General features: G+C 43.3%; 1 protein-coding gene across 1 annotated transcript in view; it reads right to left on the bottom strand.

Moving 5' to 3' along the window:
* Positions 1 to 6,517: 6,517 nt before the first annotated feature.
* kremen1 (kringle containing transmembrane protein 1) overlaps positions 6,518 to 16,940 on the bottom strand; it is a 162,261-nt gene continuing 151,838 nt past the window's right edge. The window contains exon 9 of the mRNA XM_080208431.1: positions 6,518 to 15,335. Within this exon, the coding sequence (XP_080064557.1) occupies positions 15,179 to 15,335 (157 nt within the window). The 3' untranslated portion in view covers positions 6,518 to 15,178. The remainder of the gene's footprint in view (positions 15,336 to 16,940) is intronic.

Consider the following 16,940-nt stretch of genomic DNA (forward strand, 5'->3'; position numbering starts at 1 on the left):
GACTAGGGCAGCACGGTGATACAGTGGTTAGCACTGCTGCCTCACAGTGCCGGGGAAAGGGGTTCGATTCCCAGCTTTGGTCACTGTCTGTGAAGAGTCTGCATGTCCTCCCCATGTCTGCATGGGTTTCCTTCGGGTGCTCCAGTTTCCTCCCACAGTCCGAAGGATGTGCTGATTAGATGCATTGGCCATGCTAAAGTCTCCCTCTGTGTACCTGAACAGGCGCTGAAGGGGATTTTCACAGTAATTTCGTTGTAAGTCTACATACGAGATAGAAAGAAAGGGAAAGAAGATAGAAAAGATAAGATACCAGTACTAACAAATCCCTGCCATTCTGACTGACACAGTAAGAAGTCTTACAACACCAGGTTAAAGTCCAACAGGTTTATTTGGTAGCAAAAGCCACTAGCTTTCGGGGCTTTGCCCCTTCGTCAGATGAGCGGGGAGTTCTGATCACAAACAGGGCATATAAAGGCCCTGTTTACAGAATACTGATTAGAATGTGAATCTTTACAGCTAATCATGTCTTAAAGGTGCAGACAATGTGAGTGGAGGTAGCATTAAGCATAGGTTAAAGAGATGTCCAGACAGGACAGTTAGTGAGATGTTACAAGCCCAGGCAAGTCATGGGGGGGATTACAAATAATGTGACATGAACCCAAGATCCCGGTTGAGGTCGTCCTCATGTGCGTGGAACTTGGCTATCAGTTTCTGCTCAGCAACTCTGCGCTGTCGTATTACATTCTGACTGACAGCAGAGAGAAGAAAAAGATGGTTCCCATAAGCGGTACACATAGCTCCATCCCGGCTTGTTTGGGTTGTACTGGGGATTTGCTTCACCAAGCATTGATCGTGTTTTGGAAGTCTGTGCTTGAGTGATGGGAGGAGAGACACAAGGGAAGCAGGGCCAAGTGGCTAAATCAGTGGGTCTGATGGCCATGTGCAATTTTATTTCCACACTTTGCACAAGAAATAAAACAATAAAGTTTAATAGAAACGGCAAAACATTAGATTTTAAGACATGCAAATTTATTAAAACACAGATTTAATAAACTACAGTACTCTTCATAATTTAAGTTTGTAAATATTGACATCCATACATATAGAAAAAACAGAATAATTTACTGTACAAATTATTGCTTATACTATCTTCATATATATTTCCACGTTCTTATGGAGAATGGGAGTCATGAAAATAGCTTAAAAATGTTTTTTTTAAACAGAATAGTCTTATAGCACATATCCTGTCGATACTTGTCTCTTTTTCTGAAGTGTGACCAGGTATAAATGAAGACAATTTCAATTTCCCAAATGTTTTAGAAATAGTAATGTATTCAAAAAACACATTTCTCAATAAAATAAATTCCATATTCTGTAACCTCTTTCCAGGAAAGACCTTTCTCAGAATCCCATTATATCCCCTTAATATTTCATAGCGAGTTTATAATATTTATAGAAGATATTCTGACAGAATTGATAACTGGCATTTTTTGAGACAGATTTATATTGACATATCTAGGAATTCATATCAAGGAAATAGCTTAATTTAATTTTTTCTATGTTTTCATAGAAGGATCCTTGTCCCAAGAACTCTTTCCACCTTTTTCTGCTTCTATTAGGACTCTGGTAATAATAACAATCAAGGATGAATCGTTTTGCCGGCAGCAGTTTCCAATACAATCCTCTGCTAAATTCAAGGATTGATCCGTATGCTTTACTCATCTTAAAACTGTTTAGAGTTTTGCAATGGGGACATAAAATGTACTGTGTATTTCCGATACATATTGATGTGGATTTATGGTAACTTTGATAATGTAAGAACATGGGAAACAGGAACTGGTGTAGGCCATTTTGCTCTTTGAGTCCATTCCACCATTCAACAAGATCGCCTCAACTTCATTGAATCGCAAGATTGTTATGGTGCAGGAGGAGGCCATTTGGTCCACTGTGTCTCCTTCTTCCCACGCTATCCCATATCCCTTAACATCCTTCGTACCCAAAAATCCACTGATGGTTAATGTTCCCTGTATTCACCCAGACATATTATAAGTGCAAGCTTGCAAAGGGCACTTTCTGATAGAGGATTGGGAAGGGGGGTGCTGTATATGTGTATGTGTGTGTGTGTGTGGGAGTGGGGGAGAGGAGAAGGTGCATTCATTGGATTCAAAATTCCATGAAGTGTGCACACAACTTAGGAATTTTTGACAGTCAGGAAGTCTGGCTGTGCTATTTGACGTTCAACAATGGTTTTGCATATTGAGTTTTCGCAGATGACCCTTTGCCTGAACAGAAGGCGAGAGATAACCTGGATACAACCACAGGGTGTGCAGGTAAAATATCCCACTTGCGATAAGCACAAGATGCAAGTTGGCAGGCAACCCGCTCTTGGAACTTACAGAAAGCAAAGCCACAAATAACACCAAAGACACAGAAATATGAAATGGACATGAAATCAACAAACCTATGATTGACAAGTACAGATTTTGTGTTGCATATTACAATGGTCACACTAAAATCCAGTAGATGACGCTATTGGACACAAGTGTTGAAGCTAAAATGTGGAATTGGCTGATACATACCATTGCAACTTGAATAGCAATGCGATCTATATGAAACACACTAAGAGTGTGGCTTATACACGGTATGGCTCATCCATGAGATTTTACAGTAAAATTCAATCACCCTTAACCAACCAATCCGAAGGTTTAGACTTGTCTGAAAAGCAGGAAAGTGTGACTGCAAAACTTAGGCTAAGAGTAACATAGAACTGCCCCAACGCTGTTCCCTCAGTATGGACCAGTCAAAAGGCTGCTCGTCTGGGGATTGAAGACAACACAAGCAGAGGAGTTGTAAAATAAAGCAAAATAAAAAAATGTCTGCGCTCAGTGGCAGTCTGGTGATCTGCAATGTCATCTATAATTGGGCACTGGGTGATTAAATACTCAGCTGTGGCCACAATTGAGAATTGCTGGGCCGCATTCCAGATCAGTGATAGGTTGTTCAGTCAGATCTTCATCTGGGATGCTTCTTCAGAACAGAATATTCCATTCGGGTCGATGTTTGTTCAACTTGATCACATCAAATTACGTACTGATTACTTAATGGCAGCCAAACTAGAGAAGCCTGAGGCAGCAGCCTCTCAACCAAAGGAAGATAGCATAAAGACTACCGGCATTGTGGGAAAGGCCAGAGACCAGAAATGAGAAAAGTGAACCAGCACAGTGGTTAGCACTGCTGCCTCACAGCGCCAGGGACCTGGGTTCAGTTCAGGCCTCGGGTCCGTGCAGTTCCTCCTGTGTCTGTGTGGGTTGCCTCCAGGTGCTCTGGTTTTCTCTCACACTCCAAGGGCGGCACGGTAGCACTGTAAGCACTGTTGCTTCACAGCTCTAGGGTCCTGGGTTCAATTCCTGCTCGGGTCACTGTCTGTGTGGAGTTTGCACATTCTCCTCGTGTCTGCGTGGGTTTCCTCCCACAGCCCAAAGATGTGCGGGGTTAGGTTGATTGGCCATGCTAAGAAATTGCCCCTTAGTGTCTAGGGATGTGTAGGTTAGAGGGATTAGTGGGTAAAATATGTATGGATATGGGGGGTAGGGCCTGGGTGGGATTGTGTTTGGTGCAGACTCGATGGGCCGAAGGGCCTCTTTCTGCACCGTAGGATTCTATGATCTATGTGTGGGTTAGGTTGATTGGCTGTGCGAAATTGTCCCTTAGTGTTGGGCTAAATAGGATCGTAGGGTAAATATGTCAGGTTACGGGGGTAGGGCCTGGGTAGGACTGCTGTCGGTGCAGATTCGATGGGCCGAATGGCATCCCCCTGCACTGTAGGGACTCTGTGATCTGAAAGACCTGGACTGGGATGTTATGACCTTGCTTGATTCAGGCTTGTAAAATCCTGCCTGAGGCCAATGGGAAAACTCTGTTCTGTGAGCCTCAAAACGGGCCAGACAGTAACATTCCAGCCCTGGAATGATAATCTAATCAACGTCACCCCGTTTCTGATGAGAAGAATGACTTTGCTTCAATGGACCTAACTTCCCCTCGACTGAAAAGTTAAAAAAAAAGAAATACAGCCACCCAACAGAAGAGATAAGACCCAGCCCCACTTTAATTATCTCTACTCAATTACCATAATTAAAGGCTGCTTTGATAGAAGAAAGATCGAGTTGTACATGTAAAGACATGCCAAGTGTGCAGACTCATTCATACTCAGAAAGCTTGAAAATCCATGTGGCCCCCCTAACTACCAAAAGTAATTAAAAACCCTTCCAGAAACGCAATCTTTGAAACGTATCATTAATGTGTAATTTAAAACTGGAGGCCGTCAGCGGCACTGGGAGTCCTGTACTGCAATATGAGAACCCCTGTATTGTATAGTGGAATGGGAAGAAAAGCTCCAGAAAGCTTCCTTCAGTAATACTTCACAATCTAGTGGGTCACATACATATAAAGTCCCACGTCAGGGCCTGAATTGAACTCAACTGGCTTGATGTGAAGTGGCAGTCCCTGTAAGTAAGGTCAGAATACTGTTCAGTTTGTCAAATAGGCACGGTGGTTAGCACTGCTGCCTCACAGCACCAGGGACCCAGGTTCGATTCCTGGCTTGGGCCACAGTCTCTGTGCAGTTTGCATGTTCTCCCCGTGTCTGCGTGGGTTTCCTCCAGGTGCTCCGGTTTCCTCCCACAGTCCAAAGATGTGTGGATTAGGCAGATTGGCCATGTTAAATTGCCCCTTAGTGTCAGGGAGTCTAGTAGGGTAAATGCACGGGGTGATGGGGATAGGCCCTGGGTGGGATTGTGGATGGTGCAGACTCGATGGGCCGAATTGCCTCCTACTGCACTGCAGGGATTCTATGAAATTCAAACTAGTTAATGAAAGGAATCCTGAGGAATTCAAGTCAGGCTTCCATTTGACTCTGTGTTGGCACTGTTTGCGCTTACACCAACCCACTGATTTATCGCTCTATGGGCGGGATTTTCTGGCCAGACTCATCCTGAAACCGTAAAATCCCGTCTGGGATCAACGGACCTTTCCATGGTGGGTGGGGCGGTAAAATTCCAGCCCATATCTTAGCTTTTAATGCATCTCCCCACGTTTAGTTTAATAATCTATTGACATGAATCTGAACACACTTTCACACACTTACAAGATGGAGTACACGTATTGAAGAAACCATGATGTGGAGATGCCGGCGTTGGACTGGGGTGGGAAGTCTCCACACCAGGCTAAAGTCCAACAGGTTTATTTGGAATCACGAGGTTTTGGAGCGCTGCCCCTTCATTAGGTGAGTGACGAAAATCACCTGATGAAGGAGCAGCGCTCCGAAAGTTCGTGATTCCAGATAAACCTGTTGGACTTTAACTTGGTGTTGAGACTTCTTACTGAAGAAGCTGTGTTCCCACGTTCAATTTTTATGTGTCCGCACCTTGTGTTGAGCACATTTCCCAACATAAGTTGGATTTTGTTCCATTGCCACTTAACTCTGCATTGTACCTTTGTACATGAAAACCTAGCCTGCAAGGCTTTGAAATGACCTCATCGTGCATTATCCATTCTGATTAGGCGCAATGCAAAATGGCACTCCTCTGATTAAACGGTGGTGTTGAAAAACAATGTAGGGGGTGGCCACAGGCTGCAAATGTGTTCCAATTATTGTTTTAAAAGAGATTTCCTAAATCTTGCTCAATTTCAGTTTATTCGTAATTAACATTTCTTTGGGCTGAAGACAACATTTTCCTTAATCCTGTCACTGTGTACAGAACAAAAGGAAATCATTTTAGTGACCAGCAATGTTTATTTTGCCCTTTGATATATGGCAGAGACCGGCTGTTTGTGGCAGATATCGAAGTTATTTAGCCTGAGGTTTATTAGCTTGGATTTATCTCTAAATCTTTAATGTCTGACAGGCTGTAATTTCATACATCACTGGCCACAGCTCCACATACTGCCATTTACCTCAGCTCTAACAAGTTGCCATTGCATTCCTCCTTTCAGACCCTGGCTGCTGTGCTGCCTTGTGTGTAGGCTCCGCAATAAGCAGCATTCCTCAACAGGAAGAGAAACCCTGCAGGTGATCCTACCAGCCATTTACGCCACATTCCCGCTGCAGCGAGCTCGGAGAACTTGGCAGCCAGCCAAAGCTCCATTCACTACAGCGGGAAGGGAAAATCCCTCTGGCGCGACCAGCCGTAACACTCCAGCCTCGGTAATGTTACAACGGTAGCAGGCTGCGAGGGTCAGCTGTCAGCAGTAAACTTTATTTTAAAGTTTATTTATTAGTGTCACAAGTAAGGCTTACATTAACACTGCAGTGAAGTTACTGTGAAATTCCCCTAGATGCCACATTCTGGCACTTGTTCAGGTCAATGCACCCAACAAGCACATCTTTCAGACTGTGGGAGGAAACCGGAGCACCCGGAGGAAACCCACACAGACATGGGGAGAACATGCAAACCGGGATTTGAACCTGGGGTCCCTGGCGCTGTGAGGCAGCAGTGCTAACCACCGCGCCACCCCAGTAGACAATGTAACCAACAGCAAGATGATGAGATGGTCAGCTGATCTGGTATAAATGGAAAGCAGATGGGAATTGTGGAGAGCTTGTATGGCCCAGGGTGTGGCCCCAAGTGTTGGAGTAATGAAGTTTCTTTATTAAACCATTACCTTTGATTTTATTTTCTGAAGTTAGTTCTTTTATTACTTGCAGCTGAAATATCCTTACTGCCAGGTGAAGATAGAAACCACCCTCCGTGCTCCAAGTTTCAATAATAATTTAATTAGTCAATGAAGATCGTTAAATCTTTGAAACAAGCCTAACAGCTGCAGCACTAGAATACCAGGTGGCTAAGCTCCAAAAGGTAGAACATGGATTTCATGCCTATTTTGCAGGTGTGCAAATGTGCAACAAAGACTGATTTTGAGGCTCTATAAACACTCATTCTGAATGATTTCCAAAGATACAATTAGGAAGATGGTCCAGTGATCTTCAAAAGTTATTAAGCTACAGAAGTGCTTCTCAAGGGATAAGTGTGAACCTGAACCAAGGTCATTGAATCTCTCATGCCAATTGGAAGCTCCCAAAATTCCCATCACCCATCATCACAATCCTCTCCTTCCCTATTGCCAGTCCACAGCCAACTCCAGGGTCTCCCCCATGGGTTGCTGCTTAGTGAGGTAAGCTTCAAGAAGTGGGGGGTTCTTCAACTGGGCAGGTGCAGATAGCACAGCTTATCAAAGTTATTGAGGCCTCCCGCCCATATTTGGGCCCACCTCAGGGCTCCTGGTTTGGGGGCACACCGCCCCTACTTCACAAACTTTACTCCCTAAAACCAATGCATCAACGAATCATTAATTCCCATGTCACCTTATTCTTAGAAGCAACATACTACGGATGTTAGAATTCAGGAAATGCTGTTTAAACTCAACGGATTTGGCGTAGTATCCAAGAAGCAGAGTTAGCATTTGGAGTCAAATAAGATTCTTCTTTTGAACTGTTCCGAAGATGCGGCCAGACCTGCTGAGATTTTCCAGCATTTTCTGTTTTTATTCCGAATTTTCAGCCCTGCAGCCTATGAAAAAATGGACAGCTGTGACCATGAAACAATATTGGTTGAGGAAAGCAGGGGGAGGGTTCAATTTGAATTGCACATGGATCTCTCCTTCTCTGTAACACTCATTTTGTATGATTTCCAAAGATGCAATTAGAAAGATGGTCTACTGGCCTTCAAAACTTATTATGCTACAGAAAAGAAAGTGCTTCTTAAGGCATTAACGTGAACCTGAACCAAGCTCACTGAACATTTCAATCGGTCCGACCCAATGCAAACTCCTTTCTACACCCACTTACAGTGCCTGGCCACAGGGCTAAATGACACAGGTCGGCAATCAGTATCTAGTACAGAGTCAGTTTACAATCTCACCTGGGTTTTGGGGGAACAGAATGGCAATGTTGAACACAGGGAGATGCTTTCCTAGGAGGAGAACTCAGTCCCATCCATTCACACATGCCCTCCTAATTGTCTAAAGTTAGAGTCATGGGGTTGGTAAGATTATTATATTTGGGACTGTAGCTTTGGATGAAGGGTAAATGAAGGGGGTCATGTGACCTGCTCTGCAGTATGCTTAACACTAAGCCTGATTGGTTTGATTATAAGAGATCAAAGGAGGGCTTATTTTATTTTACTGAGAAGAAGGTGCAATACATTTCTATTTGGCAGCAGGCTCCACATTCACCATGATCTCCCAAAATCCCAAAAAGATATCATAGGTATCTGGTTCTAAAAGGCTGTGCTATATACTGTCTATTTACCTCCAAGATGTTGGGATCAAAGATAGATATTTAACATTTCTACCTGTATGCATGTTTCATGTTGCCACGCAGAAGAGAACAGAGGAAGGCACTGTTCAGATCAGGTTACAGGCTTCCAAATAATTCAATGACTATCAAAGACAAACAGTAGAGGTTCTGTATGGTCAGCAGAAAGGAAAAGCTGTTTGACTTTGCGAGCTACCACAACGATGGGAGTCAAAGAAATACATCCTGCATCTCTCTACAGATTCCAGGAAATTTGTTCTGGCAAAGTGAAGGGGAATGGCATCACCAGAACAGGTTTTACAGCTGATGGATTAAAAAAAAACCCTCTGGAAACTAGGGCTAGTTTTCTTCTGAAACCTAAAGACTATCTGGACACAGTCTCACAAAGTCAGGTAGATCTGACAATGAGTCAGACTTAACTCATGATTTTGACTTAGCAAGAAGTATTTGCTAAATGTCAAAATTTAGGGGAAATTTTGCAGTAACTTCATTGCAGAGTTAATGTAAGCCTGCTTGAGTCATGAATAAATAAACTTTTAAACTTTAGCATCACTTGAGGAAATTGCTACAAAGTTACAGTGCCTACAAACAATTTCCACAATCCCATTATGAAGTAGGAAAAGTAATTGGAGGTATATTCAACCTTTTCGAATGAACAGTCTGCAGGTATGGTAAAGTTTGCTGCACCCAATGCTTATGAGCTGGTTCCAGAAGTAGTTGACAGAAATGTAGAAACTTGAGACAAAAACAGAACCAGACCTTGGTGGAATTTTCAGGAGAAAAAGAGAGGCTATTTGATCGGTGGTTACAGTCAAGTCAGTTGGAGGACTGTTTTGCAAAGTTCAGAGAGGTGTCGTTACTGGGAGAATTAAAAAAGAGAGTTTTCTCTCAGAATCGAGTCCTGCCTGGAATCCCATAAAGGTTTAAAAATAAGAGATGTTTCAGTTTTGGCTGCGTTATGAATTAACCCACAAATGTATGGGGAGTAGCAAAACATTGTTTGCGAACCCACAAAAAAGCTGGAGAGAGAATCAAAAGGATAAACAAAATCCTAATTACAATGAGGAGGATAGCAAAACTGAAAATGCAGATTATCCTGGAAGTAATAGAAGAGATAGGATAGAGGATAGAAATGATTCAAGGAGGTCAACATGTTTTCATTGTTATATGATAGGACATACAAAAGCAGGCTGCTGGAAATTAAGACCAAAGCCAGTAGCCTTTTTTTTGAGAATGTCTAGTGTTTCTCCAGAGAGTGCTGTACCAACAGTTAAAATTGGTTAAAAAAATTCATAAAAACATGGAAACATAGAAACTAGAAGCAGGAGTAGGGCCATTCGGCCCTTCAAGCCTGCTCTGCTATTCATTTTGATCATCAAATTCAATATCCTGATCCCCCCTTCCCCCCATATCCCTTGATCCCTTTAGTCCCAAGAGCTACATCTAATTTCTTCTTGAAATCACACGTTTTGGTCTCAACTACTTTCTGTGGTAGTGAATTCCACACACTCGTCACTCTCTGGGTGAAGAAATTTCTCCTCATCTCAGTTCTAAAAGGTTTATCCCTTATCCTCAAACTGTGACCCCTAGTTCTGGACTCTCCCACCATCGGGAACATTCTTTCTGAATCTACCCTGTCTAACCCTGTTAGAATTTTATAAGCTTCTGTGAGATCCTCTTTCACTCTCCTAAACTCCAGTGAATATAATCCAAACGGATTTAGTCTCTCCGCACATGACAGGCCTGCGATCCCAGGAGTCAGCCTGGTAAACCTTTGCTGTACTCTGCATTGTGAGGACATCCTTCCTCAGATAAGGACATCAAAACAGCACAAAATGCTCCAGTGTGGCTTTATGAACACCCTAATGTGAGAGTTAGTTCAAACATAGAATATTATGGGAGTTTTGTATTTTAAGGTGAAGTAACTCCATTTTTGTCTGATAAAGGACTCAAAAAAACTATTATTATTCATGATATGGGTTGGGTTCAAAGATCGATGTTCGCAAAAGATGCAAACTTTTCTCCAGAGAGTTCACTAAAGAGAAATCTATTAATTCAGGGGATCAATGGAACTTTTCATCTATTTCATTGTGTGGAGTGAAGTTAAATGGGTTCTTGTAGAATCATGTCAAAGTTACCTGATAATATCATTGATTCCACATAAGAAATGATCCTACGGGGGATATGTCGTTGCCATCTTCTGGGATAGTAAAATTGACAACATATTCAACGTATTCAAAGAACACATATTTGGGTGGTACGGTAGCACAGTGGTTGGCACTGTTGCTTCACAGCTCCAGGGTCCCGGGTTCAACTCCCTGCTCGGGTCATTGTCTGTGTGGAGTTTGTACGTTCTCCTGGCGTCTGCGTGGGTTTCCTTTGGGTACTCCGGTTTCCTCCCACAGACCAAAGATGTGCGGGTTAGGTTGATTGGCCATGCTAAGAAATTGCCCCTTAGTGTCCAGGGATGCGTAGGTTAAAGGGATTAGTGGGTATAATATGTAAGGATATAGAACATAGAACGTATAAAAACTACAGCACAAACAGGCCCTTCGCTGATCATATCCCTATCTATAACCCTCAATCCCATTAAATATGGGGTTAGGGCCTGGGGTGGGATTGTGTTCGGTGCAGACTCGATGGGCCGAAGGGCCTCTTTCTGCACTGTAGGGTTCTGTGATTCTATGAACAAGGTATTATTTGTAATCCTGTTGGAGAGAGTACTGTTGCAACTAAATGTGTGATCAGAGAATCAAAAGCTCAGACTTATGCAGGTAAAGAACCCTTGAAACATCTAACCGGCAGCAAAGAGTTAAAATCAAACACAAACAAAGTGAATCTATCTGCTTTGAACTTGCCTACGTTGCAGGAGTCAAAACAGAATACTGCAGCATTCCAGGCTAATGAGCAAACAAATAAAGACGGTGCGGTAAACCAAAATAATTTGAATCTGCCGAGTGTTGTTATTTTGGAACTATGAGGGCATATTAAAATTTAGAAAACAAACTTGCAACTTCAGAAGGATATTCTTGTAAAGGAGGAGTTGAGCAAAAGTTGTGGTGATGGAAGTTCAAAGCTCCAAGGGAACGCGCTGAAAAAAGAGCACCAAGACTTTTTGATTAACCATCAACAAGACCTCAACAAACTACTTAAAGCATCGGAGAAAAATCGTAATCTTGTGTTTAAAGATGGAAAAGAGGACTCGATGTTTGTTTGGCTGAGTCACTCGTTTTTGATCTGGACCTTAAAGAGTCTACAGCTGTGGGAGAGAATGGAAATCAGGAGAGAAAATCAGAACAGGGTGATCCAAAGATTGAGTTAAAAAAACATCCCGATGACCCATAATGTTGAATATTAAAGAAGAACCAAAAGGGTTCCAGAGTGTAAAAAGCATCATGACAGAGAATTTCCTCTCAGTCTAAGCTATTCCAAAACCAGACGGACTATCACAAGTTAGCAATATTGTTCTTGACTGAACTGAATCAATTGTGCCATCTTTGAACCAAGGACATGGAAACAATGGGAAATTTTCTGGCCTCCCTGAGGTGTCTTTCTCAGTGGCGGGAGGCAGCACGCTGTTGGCCTGTGAAGAGATCTTCTAGTCCCGCTGCTGTCAATGAAATTCTCCATTGACTCCACCTCACGCCATTAGGAAACCCGCGGCAGGGCTGCACCATTGGCGGCGGGACCAGAAGATCCCACTGGCATGAACAGCCAGAAAATTCCGGCAACTGTGAACTTTAATCGCTACGAGAAAGCAATGAACCCACTTCTCCACCATTTGACTGACAGAGCTTTAAGAATTGATGAGAAACGGACCCTAAATCTTACGCACATTTGATTATTACAGGTTAACAACCATGATGGGATGAACTGTTCATGGACAAAATGACAGCAGGTGGCAGAGGATGTTACTGTGTGCCATAACTTAACTGTAAGTTAGTTGTTACAGAACGTTATATTTTGTTTTTGAAAACTCCTCCCGATGGTGATATCTTTTCTTTCTTTGGGGGAACTGCTACAATAATGAGGTTGGTAGGATTATTATATTTGGGACTGTGACTTTAAATTTAGGGGTAATGATGGGGATCATGTGACCTGCTCTGCAGTGTGTTGTCAATAAGCCTGAGTTTGATTGTTTGAGGTCACATGAAGTCTTCAACTGTTTTACTGAGATGGAGGTGTAAGGTATTTACATTCAGAGACAATGACAGCAGTCTCTGAGCCTGAAGTGAGTAGACATCCCCAAAGTCTCAGAATGATGTTTGGGTATAGGTTGTAAACAATTTTGCTGTAGACCGTCCATTTACTTCCACAACGAAAGGAAGTTAGGATCAAGGATAGCTAATTAGCATTCCTACCCGCGCAAGAGGTTATTGCGTTTTATGTGGACATGAGGAAATGGACATAGGAAGTCATTTCTGAGATCAGGTTACAGGCTTCCCTACAAAGCAATTAATATCACGGACAGACAGCAGAGGTTCTGTGTGGTCAACAGAGAGAAGGCTACTTGGCCTTGTGATTACCTCGACCAGGTGTGGGAGGGAGTTGACCTCTAGTCGAAGAGATACAGCCTGCAGCCTTCCATGTTCTAGAATAGCCTTGGAGTAGAAGAATCATTGGAACAGGTTTTATAGCTAGTGGTATATTTAAGAAACCCACTAAGGAAAGTGCCTGGACACAGTCACTCAAAGTTACTATTTGGTAAAATTGGGATATAGGAACCCATTGAAATCTGGAATAACTGTGGATCAACAACATTCAACAAACCATCCAGAATAAAGCAACCCACTTGATTGGCATCCATCCACCAACTTAAACATTCAATCCCTCCACAGCTGACACACAGTGGCAGAAGTGTCTACCTTCAGTGGTGACAGCACCTTCCAAGCCCACAACCTTTGCCACATAAAAGGACAAGGGCAGCAGATGCATGGGAACAGCACCACTTGCAAGTTCCCCTCAAAGCCACATACTATCTTGGCTTGGAACTATATCCCCATTCCTTTACTGAGTCAGAATCCTGGAACTCTCTTTCGAACAGCACTGTGGGTCTACCTGCAACAGGTGAGACTACAGCAGTTCAAGACAGCAGCTCACCACTAAGTTCTCAAAGGCAATTGGGCAATCCATACTGGCCTGGCCAGCGATGCCCACATTCCATGAAAGAATAAATATAAGGATTGTAATTTCATGGACAGTGCAATGGGTATTAAATATAAAAAAGGGGAATGTTCTCTGTATCTGAAAGTATAAGTTGCCTACAAAAAGAAAATTACGTTTAGTCAATAGTGCTTTTAGTCACTTCATAGAATCCTACAGTGCAGAAGGAGGCCATTCGGCCCATCGAGTCTACACCAACCACAATCCCACCCAGGCCCTATCCCCATATCCCTACATATTTACTCTCTAATCCCTCTAACCTTTGCATCCCAGGACACTAAAAGGCAATTTAGAATGGCCAATCAACCTAGCCTGCACATCTTTGGACTGTGGGAGGAAACCCACGCAGACACAGGGAGAATGTGCAAACTCCACACAGACAGTGACCCGAGCCGGGATTCGAACCCAGGTTCCTGGAGCTGTGAAGCAGCAGTGCTAACCACTGTGCTACCGTGCCACCCACTTGTTACAGTCAACGTTTTAAAAAGTGAAATCTTGACTTTTCTTCCTTTCAGCTATTAATCAGAAGTTTCTTTTTAAATGTTATTGGTCTTTGTGGAGATTATAAAACTAGTTACACGCCAGTATTGGTGTAGGACAGGATCAAGTCAATGCCCAAAACTCGTGACAGGCAACTGTGCAACGTGAAGGGTACCCAACAGAGGGATAAACATCAGACACTAAAGGGGTGAAGTAGAAACAAAATATAAGTGAGACTTTGCACATGCACGCGATACTTATTTTGGACTTAAGCTTTTCTGAAAAGGCAGGAGAGGCTTGTTTAAAGTTTAGTTTTGACTGAATGGAGGGAACTCTAACAAAACAGAACCGTCGCCAGCTCACTCGGCCCTACGTGTAGCACTGGTTTTAGTATAATTTCAGTACAAGGGGAACTTTGGCATTCCCCTGTAATAGAATTTCCAAAAGCTCACCCTTGAGCCCATTATTCCCAATGGATTACAGGAATGGGCTTACACGCGTGAGCATATTTCTGGTTCCTTTGCGCGATTCTTTCAACTTCACAGTGAAGCAGCAATGAATGTTTCCAAGGCTGCATTAGACTGGCCATTTACTGTGGATTTTACAATAGTTTTCTCACAGTCCCCTTCCTCAGGTCCCTTACCTGCAAGACGATTGCAGATTAGATTTGATCATTTAAGAGCAGGTTTGGTGTAAAAGGTTGTTGCTCTTCTGCAACTGTTAAGAAATCACCCGTAGAGCTCAGTTAGATAGTGCAGACAAGCCTAAAGGACTGAACGGTCGTTGCATGAACAGACTAGAAGAGTCACCGCAGGAATCACTATCAGTCTGCATCTATTTCCAGGAAGATTTTGAAAGTCAAGCGAAGTGTTCTTCCCTAATTAGACCCCAATAGAATTCCAGTCAATATAACATAAAGCCTGATGCTGGTGATTGCCTACTCCGTGTTGAGCTGTAAAGAGTACAAAAGTGGCTGAGATCTTTTATTTTTACTGGACTCTGGTGTTTGGGAGATGTCAGCCCACCGGTGTTGCAAATGGGGCGTTGCGTGAATGCGTGTGACCGTTGTGAAGTGCTTAATCCAGTGAGCTTGAAGCCACCTCCACGCTGAGGTATCAAAGTGCCGGATGTTGCAACTGAAAGATAATTCAAAGGAGCTTCCATGTTGAGGACTAGTGGCGGAGGTTCTTGGGGCGCGCGCGAGCTCTCTGCCACCACGGACAGTTAGTCGCCCACAAGTGGACTTCGATCTCCGTGTTGGTCCTTCAGCTTTTTCTTAAAGAACAAAATGGTTGACGGTTTGTAGGTGATGACCCAGGGTTCAGACGGAGAGGGCTGGCTGCAATTCTCTGAGCTGTCTTGTGTAGGAATCCGACGAGATCTACAGAAAAAAAAGATATTAACCTTTTTAAGTATCAAACTCAATCGACCTTTAATTCATAGGTGCTTTTAACAGTGTTTAACAATATTTTGCATCATCAGTTGCAATTACAAATCCTCCATTAGCTAAAGGGGAGAGGTGAAGCTTCAAGCATTTTATCTATTCTGTTATAATTGGATAAATGCCATTCAGGGTTAGGTAAAGTGGCACATGTGCCGTGCCCTAATATATAGAGTGTGGCAGCAATGGCCTTGAACTGCCTCAATTACTGACCCAATCAATTTCATGATGGATTTGAGATTATTCTTTAAGACTTATAAGACCATGCTGTGCGAAGCAGCAAGTGTAACGAACCTTCAATCTATATTCATGTTGACACTGGCCTAAGAAGTGTGAAAAGAACTTCCATCCTGAGCACCGTGCCTTTTCCTATTAACTGGAGTAGTTTGATCACAGCTAACTGTCTGACAGGGGTTTGCTCAGAGGTGGATCGTGACGGCAGTCCTGATGGGGGTACATGTCGGGGGTCCTGAAGGGGGTGGCGGGGAGTGGTGGGGGGGGAAGCATGTCAAGAGTTTTGATGGGGAAGCGCATGTCGGGGTTTGGGCAGGGGAAGCCACCAGAAGGCCCCCCGATGCCAGTGACTTGTGTCGGGGATTGGTGGGAGAACATGTTACCAATGTGGCGGGTGGGGTTCCCATTGCCCGTTGGCTGAGGTGGAAGGGGGGGCAGTTCTACCAGTACACTCTGAGATCGGAGCATCCTTGCAAAACAGCACCTGAGTGCTCAGAAACCAGGCTCTCTGGAGTGTTAAGGCCCTGCCTCCTCCATTACTGATGCAAAACTCCCAACTCTCCAAAAAGGTGACTGAGTGTGGACAGATTGTGATGCAGTGCACCTAAGAGATCAGCATACATCGCTCCATTATTCCCACCGTTTCCTCACAATAGAAATTTTTAGGGAAAATTACACCCCATTTCTCTACACAAACTTCAATGTTTCCATTTTCTTCTTTGCTCCCAGATGCACCATAGAAAGCGTTATTTCTGGATGTGTCACAGTTTGGTACAGTTCCTGCTCTGTCCAAGACCACAAGAAACTACAAAAGGGTCATGCGCATAGCCCAATCCATCACGTAAACTAGCCTCCCATCCATTGACTCTATCTACACTTCCCACTGCCTCAGCAAAGGAGTCAGCATAATTAAGGACCTCATGCACCCCAGACGTTCTCTCTTCCACCTTCCGTCGGGAAAAAGATACAAAAGTCTGAGGTCACGTACCAACTGACACAAGAACAGCTTCTTCTCTGCTACCACCAGACTTTTCAATGGACCTACCTCACATTAAGTTGATCTTTCTCTACACTCTAGCTATGACTGTAACACTACGTTCTGCACCCCCCTCCTTTCCTTCTCCAAGTATAGTATGCTTTGTCTGTATAGTGCGCTGTACACCAATACATGTGACAATAATAAATCAAATCAAATCAGAGTTGAGAAGATTTACCACTGAGCCAAGACCAATGTGCTGATTGCCCCTTTGAGCAGAATTCTTATTCATAAATACCTTTTTGTTCACTTTTGAAGTCTGTGAAAATGCACCT

The sequence above is a fragment of the Carcharhinus amblyrhynchos genome, chromosome 20, assembly GCF_965287045.1.
Source record: "Carcharhinus amblyrhynchos chromosome 20, sCarAmb.v2.hapA, whole genome shotgun sequence".
In the NCBI taxonomy this organism is placed as follows: domain Eukaryota; kingdom Metazoa; phylum Chordata; class Chondrichthyes; order Carcharhiniformes; family Carcharhinidae; genus Carcharhinus; species Carcharhinus amblyrhynchos.